The following is a 12,674-nucleotide window of genomic DNA, read 5'->3' on the forward strand; positions in this document are numbered from 1 at the left end:
GACAGCAGCGGTTGGTGACAACCTGCCCTGCACCTCTTAGCAAACGCACACCCACACCACTTAACCACTGTAAAATGGCTGTTCCTAGATCCTGTAACAGAGACATGAATCTAAAGTAAACACATCTGGCTTCCCGCTGGTTGTTTATATGAAGTAGACAGTGGGGGTAATAGTGGGTTATCCCTATGTCTTGCATGCTATAAAGGTTAGCAATAGTATATTTGTTCTCAATCCGATCATATGCCTGGGAATCCATTTGCAAGACTAGAATAGATAACAGCATAAAACCCCACACTTAAAGTAGAAAGTGGAGGTGTTAGAGGCTTGTGTGTCCCAAATGGCACCCTATTCCTTTCATTTGGGACACAGGCTTTGTGTAGTGTGAAAGCCAGCTTCATCTGCCTGGGGCTGTTGGTAGAACCCAGCAGGATCATTTCATTGTGGGATCCAGGTGTGTTTACGCAGGCTGAGCCAGCAACTGGTCACACAGAGGGAGCTCCACTCACTCATCTATAGCAGGGCCAGAGAAAACTGTCCCTGGCAGGCATCTGTCACAACCAGCTAATCTTACCTGACTCTCTTTCTTTCTCTCTCTGTCTCTCTTTCTCTCTTCTGTCGATCTGCCTCTCTTTCTGTATCTATTTATTGTATGTATAGGGCAAGCAATATTAAATGAGGTGTGTTAGAACTCAACTCTTTCTCCATCTTTCCTCCAGCTTCTGCCTGGCTGCCTGGCACCACCATGGCTGAGAGTCGAAGGGAAGCCCTGGCAGCGGCCCCGATGTCCACCACCGCCTCCACGGTCGGTGGCAACGCTACTGACATCTCTGGCACCGGATCCAGCGAGGACTTCTCCAAGCTCAAGGACAAGTTCATGAATGAGCTCAACAAAATCCCACGTGAGTCATGTTTGTGGTTGGTGGCCCCTAACCTGCCCAGTGACAGAGTGGTGATTGGTTGAGTAGCTACCTCCTGTAGACAAATGCATCCTTGGATATGTCGTTTAGCGACAAATTGCAAACAAAGTACAAGTGGCCATTATCACTGATTGTGGTTTCTAAAAGCACCTACTTTTAGAAACCCATTTGGCATTTGAGGTGACAAGAAAACAAACAGCGTTGATTTTAAAGTTTTGTTTGGAAAGTATGTGTAAGGACAGACGATAGGAGACGAGAAGCAAGGACAGGGAGTGAACATTTAATGAACAAACAGACAGGAACAAAACACTGACAGCGTCTGGACAAAGGAAACGAAACAACATTAATGCCGACACGGGGATCAAACTGAGGAACTGACAGATATAGGGGAGGTAACCAAGCAGTGATGAAGTCCAGGTGAGTCCAATGAAGCGCTAATGCGGGTGTGCGTAATGATGGGCAGCCTGGCGCCCTCGAGCGCCAGGGAGGAGGAGCGGGAGCAGGTGTGACAGTATGACTATTTTCCAAGATTGTTGGTTTTGTCAAAGCAAAAGTGTTCTCTTCCATCCAGGTTGTAAATAAGAAAGCAAATTCACTTTTTCAATCTCCAAGGTTGTCTGTATTGCTGTTGTTTGCCTGGGCACCCTGTGTTTCCTCCCACCATCAACACCCTCCCCTGACAGGAGACACAACTACAGCATATTGGAATCCTGACCAACTGTCAACCCATCACTCCTATACAAATGTTCCGCCCAGTGATTCTGGAGTTGACACTTGTCTTTGCCTGTAAAGTCTGTGGAACAGTAGCAGTTAGTTTGGGACAGCAGCATCCTTTGTTTATCCCAAACCCCAACCTACTTATCCAGTTGATGTTGTTGCGTTCAGCCTCCCAAGTCCTAAATATAGACATATCCACCGGCTCATGTGGAAGTAATTCTCGTGTCAGGAAATGGCTCCCATGTAAAAGAGAGGTTCTATTGCTTTAGTTCCAACGTGAATGACGCCACTTGTCATATTATGCTGTCCTAGATTTATAGCGCAGGGACCCTGATAGTGGTTAGAGATTTCTCCTGCGTCTGGAGAGGCTAATTTAAAACCAACAACAGATTTGCTTTGGGAAATAAAGCCATAGAAGCTGTAGACAGTAGTCCGTGGTCAGTATGTGCAGCCCTGGACTTTACCCCATCAGTCCAGAGATGGACTTTCATTGATTGACAAGCGACAAACACTTCCTGGTCTCCTCATAGAAGTGTGTTGGAGCCGTTGGGTGCTCCAATGAAATTAGCACCACTGAGGAGCATATGGAAGCCATAATGAAGACACTGTGGGGAGGTGACTCTGATGTCCCCTGTGCCTCAGAGTAATGGTCCCTCATATTAGAACTGCTTCACCGTGAGAGGGCTTGAAGATACGCCACCTGCCACATGTAGCTACTAAACCACACCCCCCAATCCTAGCCAGCAACAGCTAACCTGGTGCATTAGCCCTCTCACAATGGAGTTGCGTTACCTTTCCAAAACACCCTGCCTTTCCCTCATTTCACTGTCTGTATTTGGCAATGACACGGTGGCAACCAGCCCATTAGGCTTTGTAACAACCCATGTACCACCTCTCTCCCTAATTATCACATTGTGTGATGTGGACAACGACTAAATAAGGGGTTGTTGGGTACGCCTCAGACAGAAATGCTCTCCGCAAGCAGCCCACGAAAAAAGCCACTCTATTATAGTAGAGTTTAAATTACAGTTTTTGCTCCAGCACTCAGTCAGAACTAGAAAACGAGCGACTCCGCACCGAGCGCTGCCAGCCCACCGACGTGTTTGTGCCAGGGAATATCGATCCAGCTACTCCCAGGATGGGGACAGGGCATTAATAAGGAATATTGATCCAGCTACTCCCAGGATGGGGACAGGGCATTAATAAGGAATATTCAAGGGGAGAAGGCAGCATGAAGAAGACAGAATCAATCCATTGCCATAGCAAATTCTTCCTTGTGGCTATTTCTACAAAGAAATAGATGGTTATCTACAAGCCTTGGCTCCTGGAGGTAAAGCTGAATGCATGGTGTTGTCAGAGTTGAGCATCTTGTGCTGTATCTCTGGTATAGCTCAGAGGAATGCCTTGTGACATTAACAAAGTTCCATGGATTCATCTCCAAGCCAGAAGCTCCTCTTCAGCCCCATCTGTTGGCTGACGCTGCTAGAAATGGCTGTTTTTCAAATGGAGTTGAATTTCATCCCTACAAAAATATTCTGTGTCTTCTTGATACATTTTCCCCTCTCAAAAGTATTTTAAACCAGCAACACCTCTCCCCCATGTGACCTACTTGTTATGTATATGTACTGACATGTATGTGGAACTGAACATGTTCATTCCTTTTTGTATTTTACTCCTCTTTTTCAATCTTGTCTCATCGCTGCAACTCCCCAACGGGCTCGGGAGAGATGAAGGTGGAGTCATGTGTCCTCCGAAACATGACCCGCCTAACTGCGCTCCTTAACACCCGCCAGCTTAACCCAGAAGCCAGCCGCACCAATGTGTCAGAGGAAACACAGTTCAACTGGCGACAGCCTGCAGCCAAGTCAAGCCCCACCGGCCAAACCCTCCCCTAACCCGGACAAATGTACGCCGTCCTATGGGACTCCCGGCCACGGCCGGTTGTGGCACAGCCCGGGAATGAACCCAGGTCTGTAGTAATGCCTCTAGCACTGCAATGCAGTGCCTTAGACCGCTGAGCCACTCGGGAGGCACACATATGATAATGTTTTTAAATGTGTGTAAATTAAAAATATTTTTTTCTGTAATGTCTTTTTCGTTATGTGTAAATCCCATTAAGACTATCTGTCGCCATTGACGTTGGCTAATGGGGATCCTAATAAATCAAATCAAATAATTTCTCATTCGCTGTCACAAAACTATTTCCCACCAAGGAGGACCTACTACAAAGAGGATGTTATTAAAAGCATTACTTCCTCCATTACCTGATGTAGTTACATCCGCAATCCCAGCATGCATTGCAACCACCAGGATGGTTTTTAGAGATTAATGCAGACTGTCCCACTTTTCTCTCTTTCAAGTTTACCACTAAACGTTTGTGGTCAGACCACTGACAGTATTGGCTTGTATGAAATCATTTGTATGGAGAACGCCATGTCATGCCGTAGCAAGCGCTACATAAAGCTCACGACCATGCTCAGAGGGGTGTGTCCGCTGCAGCTGTGTCTATTTGTGTTAGGCCGAACCACACCATGCTCAGGGCCTTGTGGCCAAGAAGGAGGCACTGTAATGAATTTTCCAGCACTCCCTCTAAACACCCAAGGGTTTTTGTTTTCAGTGACAATAATTAACCTCTCAGTGTTAGAAACGCTTTGATCCATAACTGCTGTCTCCACACTCGCCGCCAATAACACAGACAACCGTATCCAAAAATACATTTCCCAAAACATTTATTTTCAAAGGCAGTCGATATTAGTGTTTTTCACACCTGTTTCTGTGGGTATTAACCTAAAAGCAATACATACTCATTGCGAAATTGACTGTTTTGGATTTTAAAAGAAAATTTGATGTACAGGTGACTGAAAATTCTAACATTTCAAAAAACATTTTACAATAATTACTGAGTAGTTTATTTAATTTAGATTCTGCTCAGAAATGACAGCACCCTTGAGGATTAGACTGGTGGTAGATCAGCAAAGACAAACTATTTTCTCAGTCCCTCTCTGTCTGGCTCTAGTCCTGGTCCTCTCCCGGCCCTTGGACTGAGCCAGTAGGTCTGCCATGAGGCAGCAGGAGGCGACTGAGGGACCAGAACTTTGACCTAGCAGCTTACAGATGGGAAGAACAGCCCTCCTCGAACCAAACTTCTTGCCCCCCATCCACCTGGGCCCGTGTCAGGAGGGTGCTCCATCGGAGGGCAGGGGGAGATCACCCCTCATCAACAGCATGATGCTTGACCCCTTTTGACTACCAGGCTGCTGATGTCATGCAGCCTGTAGTTTTTGTGTTTATACCGACAACGACAAGTTTGATGTCGGACGACAATAGAATGTTCATGATGTTACTGCGACAACTGTTGATAGACGTAGTATAAACCTAAGGCTTAAGAGGGTGTGAACGATGCTGAATGGGTGTAGACAAAGAAGAGCTCTCCAGTAGTTTAACCAAAACCTCCAAGGGCCATTTTCTCAAAAGTGAGGTTACAAGTTTATCAACTTTCAAAGCAGAATTACTTTCCCATTGTTCCTCAACCGTAGTGTATGATATACAGTTTTCTAGCCCTGAGTCTCTACTTTTATCCAATGTAAAAACCACAATTTCAAATGTTGCTACATAAGACCGAATCGAGCCGGTCAGTCACAAATAAAGTTGTGGTCCTCTGTAGCTCAGCTGGTAGAGCACGGCGCTTGTAACGCCAAGGTAGTGGGTTCGATCCCCGGGACCACCCATACACAAAAAAAAAAATGTATGCACGCATGACTGTAAGTCGCTTTGGATAAAAGCGTCTGCTAAATGGCATATTATATTATTATTATATTATATTATAAAGTGCTTCCCCCCCACCTCACCCACCCCCAGAGTAGCCTTTCAAAGAAGGGAATCAGAGGCCTGGTCCGAAACTAAATCTCTTTCTTCCTCATTAGTTTGACATAAATCTTAACACAAATACCAGTTTGTGTAGCTAGTAATTTTTTTCTGTTCACTATTCCTCCTACCCCATTTGCAGCTGTTGTTGCACTGTCACTGTTGTTGTTCCCACAGCGGGAAAGGACAAGGACCGGGGGTGCTGCTCTTGTTGGCAAAACAAGATGTAATGTCAAGGTTAATTGACCAACAGGGTGCTGTCACAATATATTAGTTTGTGTTGCCAGCATGCTGCCTATTACCCTGATATATCATCACACACCACCCACCCCCCACCCGCTACTGTTGCCAGTCTATTGGATCCTCTGTATAAAGATGTAAGGATGCACAGATCTCCTCAGAGGACCATGGGTAAAGTGATAACAAGCAGCAAGCTCCCCCCGTGCCCCGCGGCAGACCACAAGTGACTGATTACTATGCGCCCGTCCCATCAACCTCACCCGTCGTGGGAAATCTAACCGCTCCAACTCCCTCTCCCTCTGCCCCGTGGCCGGAAACATTGAGCTAGTATGGAAATCTGCCCCAAAACTAGATAATGAAATATAGCCCTTTAGCTCTCATGATTCCTATTCTGTGTCTCACAGATTTGACTGATCCTGCACTATCTATTGTCACACTGACAGTGGTCATCTCTCACTTGAGCATCACTTCAATACACATCAAAAACACATAAATGTACACTATACACATCAATAATATACACTATATACATCAATGTTACTTTTTAACTGCATTGTTGGGAAAGGGCTCATAAGTAAGCGTTTCACGGTAAAGTCTACACCTGCTCTAGTCGGCGCATGTGACAAATACAATTTGATTTGATTTTAACAATACTCATCAATATACACTATACACATCAATAATTACATCAATATTAAATTAATATTCACATCAACACTAAAAGCAAAACACAATCATAGAAAACAAACATTATTCAATAAAAAAGGTCCTCAATCAGCCTTTTGAATTGTCCCAGAGGCACCAATTCATCCAATTTTAGAGATCTAAAACAGATGTACCTACCTGTAACTCAGTGGAGATCGAAGGGATCTCCAGAGGTAGCCATCCCTGTGACCAGGTCTAGTATCTCGTACATCTATAAGTTAACAATTAAGTAACAATGAAGTAAGGTACAGCGGAAGTTTATGCAGGAGAGCTTTATAAACAAAAAGAGTGCAATGCATTGATTTAAGAGATTTCAAAGAGGGCCAGCCTACTTTCTGATACAGAATGCAGTGATGTGTACTGAACCTATCGTCTGTAATAAAGCCTAGTGAGCTATGATAAACTGCGTCCAATGGCTTAAATACTTTGGCAGCTGCATTCATATAGACAATATCCCCATAGTCTATAACCAGAATGAATGTCGACTGAATGATTTCTTTTCTGCTATTAAATTAAAGGCATGGCCTATTTCCTTAAAATAAACTGTAGTTAAATAGAACCAAGAGGTCTCCTTTTCTTCTCCATCCACAGAGTGTATGTCTGAAAATATGTTCAAGGACCAAAAGACCCTCATACTGTTTGCATTGTTCCATGTGTCAAGATTTCCATAGACACGAGTTCCATAGCCTTTGGCTGTCTGCAAGGTTTTGTTAAAAAACCCTGTCTGATAACTCCGCTGTCATATTTCAATGGTCCCCATTCCAGACGGTTATCAGATCAATTCTGTCTGGATGAAAAAAAACATGAATTTGATAAGAAAGCGGGAGACTCGGAGCGCCAGACAAATGCAGCTGGAGCCTCCTGGTTCGGAGCAAGTGAGCCAAAAGGCCCTGCTGTGTCCTTGAAGGCATCCAGAGGAGAAAAGATGGCAGACTTATCCGGCGGACTTATTCACAGCTGAAAGCCAAGGAGGTGTCTCATTGTGTGGCGTCGAGGAACATTGGCTGCCACTCGCTGGATGGTTTTTGACTACAGCGGCAGAAATGTGATTTGCGCCTCTCCTCGGGAGCTGTGAACACAACACGCGTTCCATCATCCAGCGCCTCCACCATTTTCCGTTCGCCGCTGTGTGTGCTGGAACGAGAGATAACTACTGCTTAAAGTTTAAGTGTGGTACACCCGCTGGCGTCGCGTTCTCAAGAGAGAATAGACACACCGTGTAGTTAATTAGGGAATGCTTTTATTGCTTTCGGGGACTAAGGTTATTTTAATTAAGCAACACAAAGGTGTCTTTCAGAATTAGACACATGCCCAATGAAGTAGATAAATAAAGGCTGGGTTATTGCATTGGATTTCACAGCAGTGGGCTGTGCATTATAACAGTCACGTACCGCTGATGTCAACACATTGTAAATAACCACAGAGGATGGCAGTACCATTTAAAAATATTATATTTCATGATGCACAATGGAATCCAATTGCAGTGCAGTCTGCCTCGTCAAAATAATGCCAAATTCCACTGTTATATCAGTTCATTTATTTAGACTCCTGCTGTGTCAAATTATTTTATTGGAGCTCCCATTAGAAAAAGTGTCACAGCTTTGCGGTTCCTTCAGTGGGACGATGACTTATCATCCCAGCTTAGGATCCTGCCATATCTCTGACACTTCCATTAAAAGATAGTCTGCTCGGCTGTGTGTGGAAAAGCGCGTGGTGGTATCCCAAAGGTCTCAGACCACTGCACCTACTTTGGCAAAGGTATGGAGCAGATGAGAGGTTTCAACTCAGCCCTAAACCTGTGACTTTAGGGTCAACCGAGGATGCAAGAGGAAATGGAATTGAAGATGGACAGTGAGGTGTTATATTATATATTGGAATCGATAATTACAATACTAATGCAAAGTGACATGGCTTTACCACTAAAACAGTAATAACAAACAAGTTTCAAAACAATATTTAGTATTTTTCAAAATGTTTCTTGTTTACCGTTCAACAAATTTGTGAGCAGCAGCAAACCAGTTTTTAGGAGACCACAGCTCAAGAGGGCAAATTCAAAATGGGGTGCATCGGGGGGGGGGGGGAGATTATCACTTCCATTAGCACACCACTGTAGCAAGGCCAAGGCTGTAGATCCCAAAGTTATTTTAGGACATCACTCAATGATTTTCCTTAAAGGAGAGTGCTTATCGATTTTGTCAACAGCGCATTGATTTTCTTCTCTCCCCCTCCCCCCTCTCGGACGGCGTTGCGGTGAAGGAAATGCAGTGAAACGCTGGCGAGCCAAAGCCCCAGGGAGAGAAGACCGTAATATACTTTTCCTGTGATGGTTCTTTCTAGTGGCCCGCAGATATAGAGTCTTCAAAGTAGCACTGAAAGTTGACAAACGTTGGATTTACAATGAAGCCAATTGCCTCCCAGTGCTCCATACGGTTAGATTTAGTAGTACAATAACAGGTTTCTGGGTGGTGTATAGAGAGGAAATTTCATATGTAATCTTTACTATGGTCGTAATTATTCTGTAATTATACAGAACAAAAATATAAATGCAACATGCAACAATTTCAACGATTTTACTGAGTTACAGTTCATAAAAGGAAATCAGTCAATTTTAATGAATAAAGTAGGCCCTAATCTATGGATTTCACATGACTGGACACCATGGGTGGGCCCACCGGGAGCATGCCAATTTGAGGGAGCATGCCAATTGCACGCTCCCTCAAAACTTGTTTGACAATACTGCACATTTTAGAGTGGCCTTTATTGTCCCCAGCACAAGGTGCACCTGTGTAATGACCATGCTGTTTAATCAGCTTCTTGATATGCCACACCTGTCAGGTGGATGGATTATCTTGGCAAAGGAGAAATGCTCACTAACAGGGATGTAAACAAATTTGTGCACAACATTTGAGAGAAATATGTTTTTTGTGCGTATGGGAAATTTCGGGGATCTTTTATTTCACACTTTACATGTTGCGTTTATATTTTTGTTCAGTATAGCTTGCTTGAATTTATACAGGTGGGAAAACTGTTCAATTATCAGATCCTTCAGTGGTAAAGTAAATCAAACCAGCCTGAATCTACCATATTGTGCACGGTAAATGTTGACAAAAACAAAAACATGGTTTGTTTGCTGATGGGCATGCTGGTGGCCCTCTCTGTTGAAAGGAGGTGTGGATTGCAAGGTGTTTGATGTTTTGTGAGCGGCAGCTGTAATTATCCCTCCAGAATGGAGGAGTCTGACACTGTGTTTCTGTCCTCATTATTTACAGCACGTCTGGCCACTTTACCATTCCTCTGATACTTTTAACATGCCGTGCATAGCTGATGGCTGTGTGTGTGTGTGTGTGTTGTGTCGGGGAAAACTGCCTGACTCCTGTTTTTTAGATAGGCGTCCCTGTTTGTCAGCAGGCTGTTAGAGTGATCACTGTGCTGTGGAGCTGAGTGGCTCCCTGTCTGCCTGTGACAGCAGTGACTGGAGCTTTCAGCTGGACTGTTTAGTCCATTCATTCTTATATAAAATTACATGTCATTACATTCTCAATTAAATTAACAGTCCATGGCTGTTTTAGTGTTCTTTGCAGAGTAGGTCACATCCTAGCAATGCTATGAAATTTACTGTCAACTTGACAAAAGCTCTCAAAGAAAGTTCTCAGAAACTGGTTAGTATGAGATGAATCGGATACAAAAGTGTGAATAGGAACTCTCTTTGAGAGAGAATTGTCAAAACCCATGAACATGATGAGTGGTCATGCAATCACTGACTCGACACGGTCACGCTACAGTTGGTACCTCGCTCTCCAACAGGCCCTGCAAATTACCTCTACACCCTGACCTGTGTGCCCGTGATTGGTGTGAAAGTATCAGTTGTCAGAGAAATGTTTTGTTTAAATGGCAAGTGGAAAATGCCAACCTCTGTTATTTCCACTAAATTGGCCGAGGATGCTCAGTGAAGCGTCGGGACGCTTAGAACGTCTCTGTTCGAGGGCAATCGTTAGGAGTCCATGTCTAGACTGCAGATTGGGGCTGCTGCCACCCACCACCGTTGATCAAAGTCTTCCGTCTGCACATTACCTTTACATTTGAGTCATTTAGCAGACTCTTATCCAGAGTGACTTACAGGAGCAATTAAGGTTAAGTGCCTTACTCAAGGGCACACCAGCAGATTTTTCACCTAGTCGGCTCGGGATTCAAACCAGCGACCATTTGGTTACTGGCCCAACACATCCTTATGTCTTTTTGTATGTCCTCATTCACTCCAGCTGCTACTGCAGCCGCTATATTCAACAAGTAGTCTCAACGTACCTTCATCAGAGTTATTCGTTAGATGCAGGGAGATGGTGACCAGGCATTTCTTGTCAGCTCGTGCCTTGTTTGAAACAGATAACAGTGCCATATTCTCGACGAGACACTTTTGGTTGTTTGAGAAAAAAAGAGTGAGAGCAATGGTGTGGTTTTCTTCATCCAGGCATGGCCCCATCTTTGACATATAGTCGTCTAACCTGTGTCCCTCTCCAGTGCCAAACTGGGCCATCGTCTCCATCGCCTTCGTGGCCGTGGTCCTGGTCCTCTCCTGCTGCTTCTGCATCTGCAAGAAGTGGATATTCAAGAAGAAGAACAAAAAGAAGGGCAAAGACAAGGGCAAGAACGCCATCAACATGATGGACGTGAACGACGGGGCGAAAACCGAGGTAAAGGCTTTGTGCTACTGCCATTGAATGTTATTGACTGGAGTTAACAGTTTGTTAGTCAACGGTAGTATTTGATAATGCCAAGTTGTTCTGTGTTTCCTATTGTGTTATATATACTGTATATAACTGACTTTTTACTTCAAGGTTAGAAAGAAATAGAGTTATATACATTTTTATACATTGCGATTACATATTATCTGTGACTGACTGTAGCCAGAAATTACATCACTGACTTTTATTACACTTACCTGGCATACATTGATGATTGCAGCCTATACATAAATGTATATACAGTATATTTCAGAGTAATAATCTTCACATAACAAAGCGATTTCACTATAGAATTTATCGGACATACACATAGTTTAGGCCAGGGGTGAGCAAACTTTTTGGTTCGAGGGCCACATCGGGATTTCCAAATTCAACAGAGGGCTGCACAGATTTTTTTGTACATACTTTCTATCTAGTTTTAAAGGTTCAAATGTGGCCCAAAATAATTGAATGGGCCCGCGTGCCATAGTTTGCCCCGCCCCTGGTTTAGGCCAAACTCTCCCCCAAGAAGACCAGTGGACACACATGACACACGACTTGTGTTGACATTGTTGCGTCTGCGATGACTCCTCACCATTCACTCTGATTGCAGGACTGTTAAGGAAGCCTGCCGTTTATAATCGCCTCAGAGAGAGTATTCAATCGCTCTTTCTGTTCCTCTCAGTATTTGAATGTGTTAAGAACAATGAGTCCTGAGTATGGTATGCTGTATTGCCAGTGGTATCAACCCAGAGAAATGACATTAGCTAATTACCAGCAAGGGGAGTGAATTCATTCCGCCCTCCCAGAGAGAATAGGGAACACAACTGTTTAACCCCTGTTAGAATACTAATTGCATTAACGAAGGTTCTCAATCCCGCCCCCACCCCCCTCTGACAGTCTGTTTAATTTGCGGTCTGTCCACGCCAACACCGCTCACATCATCAATCAGGGACATTGAATTGGGGTGGAGGACAAAGCCCTGTGAGATGATGTAGGAGTAGGGAATTCAATAGCTACATACTGTAGGCCAGAGATGCAGAGGTGTTACACAGTCTGATAAGGAGTGAGCTCCACAGGTTTCATCTGATTCATACCAAAGAGCTTATTGTTGAAATGCTTAAAATTCTTTGATTTGTAGAGGCCTCTGCCTTGTGTCCTTGTTCCTAGTGACAGTTGGTAAGCTTTATAATAGCCCAGATATATCTTAAGCTGTAGTATGATACACCCATAGAATTACAATGACTGTAATCTAGAATGAATTCTATTTGGATAGACCACCTTTCCTGTACTGATTTAGGAACTGCTACAACTACACATCAAGCGATTAGGCTACACACTGCCACTACAACACTCCTATTGGTTACTTATGCAACACACCTATTGGTTAGATATTCTAGAGGCGGGGCCATGGGCTCCCGAGCGGTCATTTCTCCTGGTGTGCCCAGACTCTTGTGTTAACTCCTGTGTGTGGTTGTTTTAATGTGTGTTTCTTCCTTCTATGTCCTCCTTA

The 12,674-nt window shown here is 44.1% G+C and overlaps 1 protein-coding gene across 1 annotated transcript in view; it reads left to right on the forward strand.

Moving 5' to 3' along the window:
* Positions 1–742: 742 nt before the first annotated feature.
* The window catches only part of LOC311139672 (synaptotagmin-1-like), a gene marked incomplete at both ends in the record, with an annotated part of 42,652 nt that continues 30,720 nt past the window's right edge, over positions 743–12,674 (forward strand). Inside the window, 2 exons of the mRNA XM_084174593.1 lie at positions 743–899; positions 10,959–11,131. Of these exons, the coding sequence (XP_084030719.1) occupies positions 743–899; positions 10,959–11,131 (330 nt within the window). The remainder of the gene's footprint in view (positions 900–10,958; positions 11,132–12,674) is intronic.

The sequence above is a fragment of the Coregonus lavaretus genome (genome assembly GCF_964263955.1).
Source record: "Coregonus lavaretus genome assembly, chromosome: 13".
NCBI classification, from domain to species: domain Eukaryota; kingdom Metazoa; phylum Chordata; class Actinopteri; order Salmoniformes; family Salmonidae; genus Coregonus; species Coregonus lavaretus.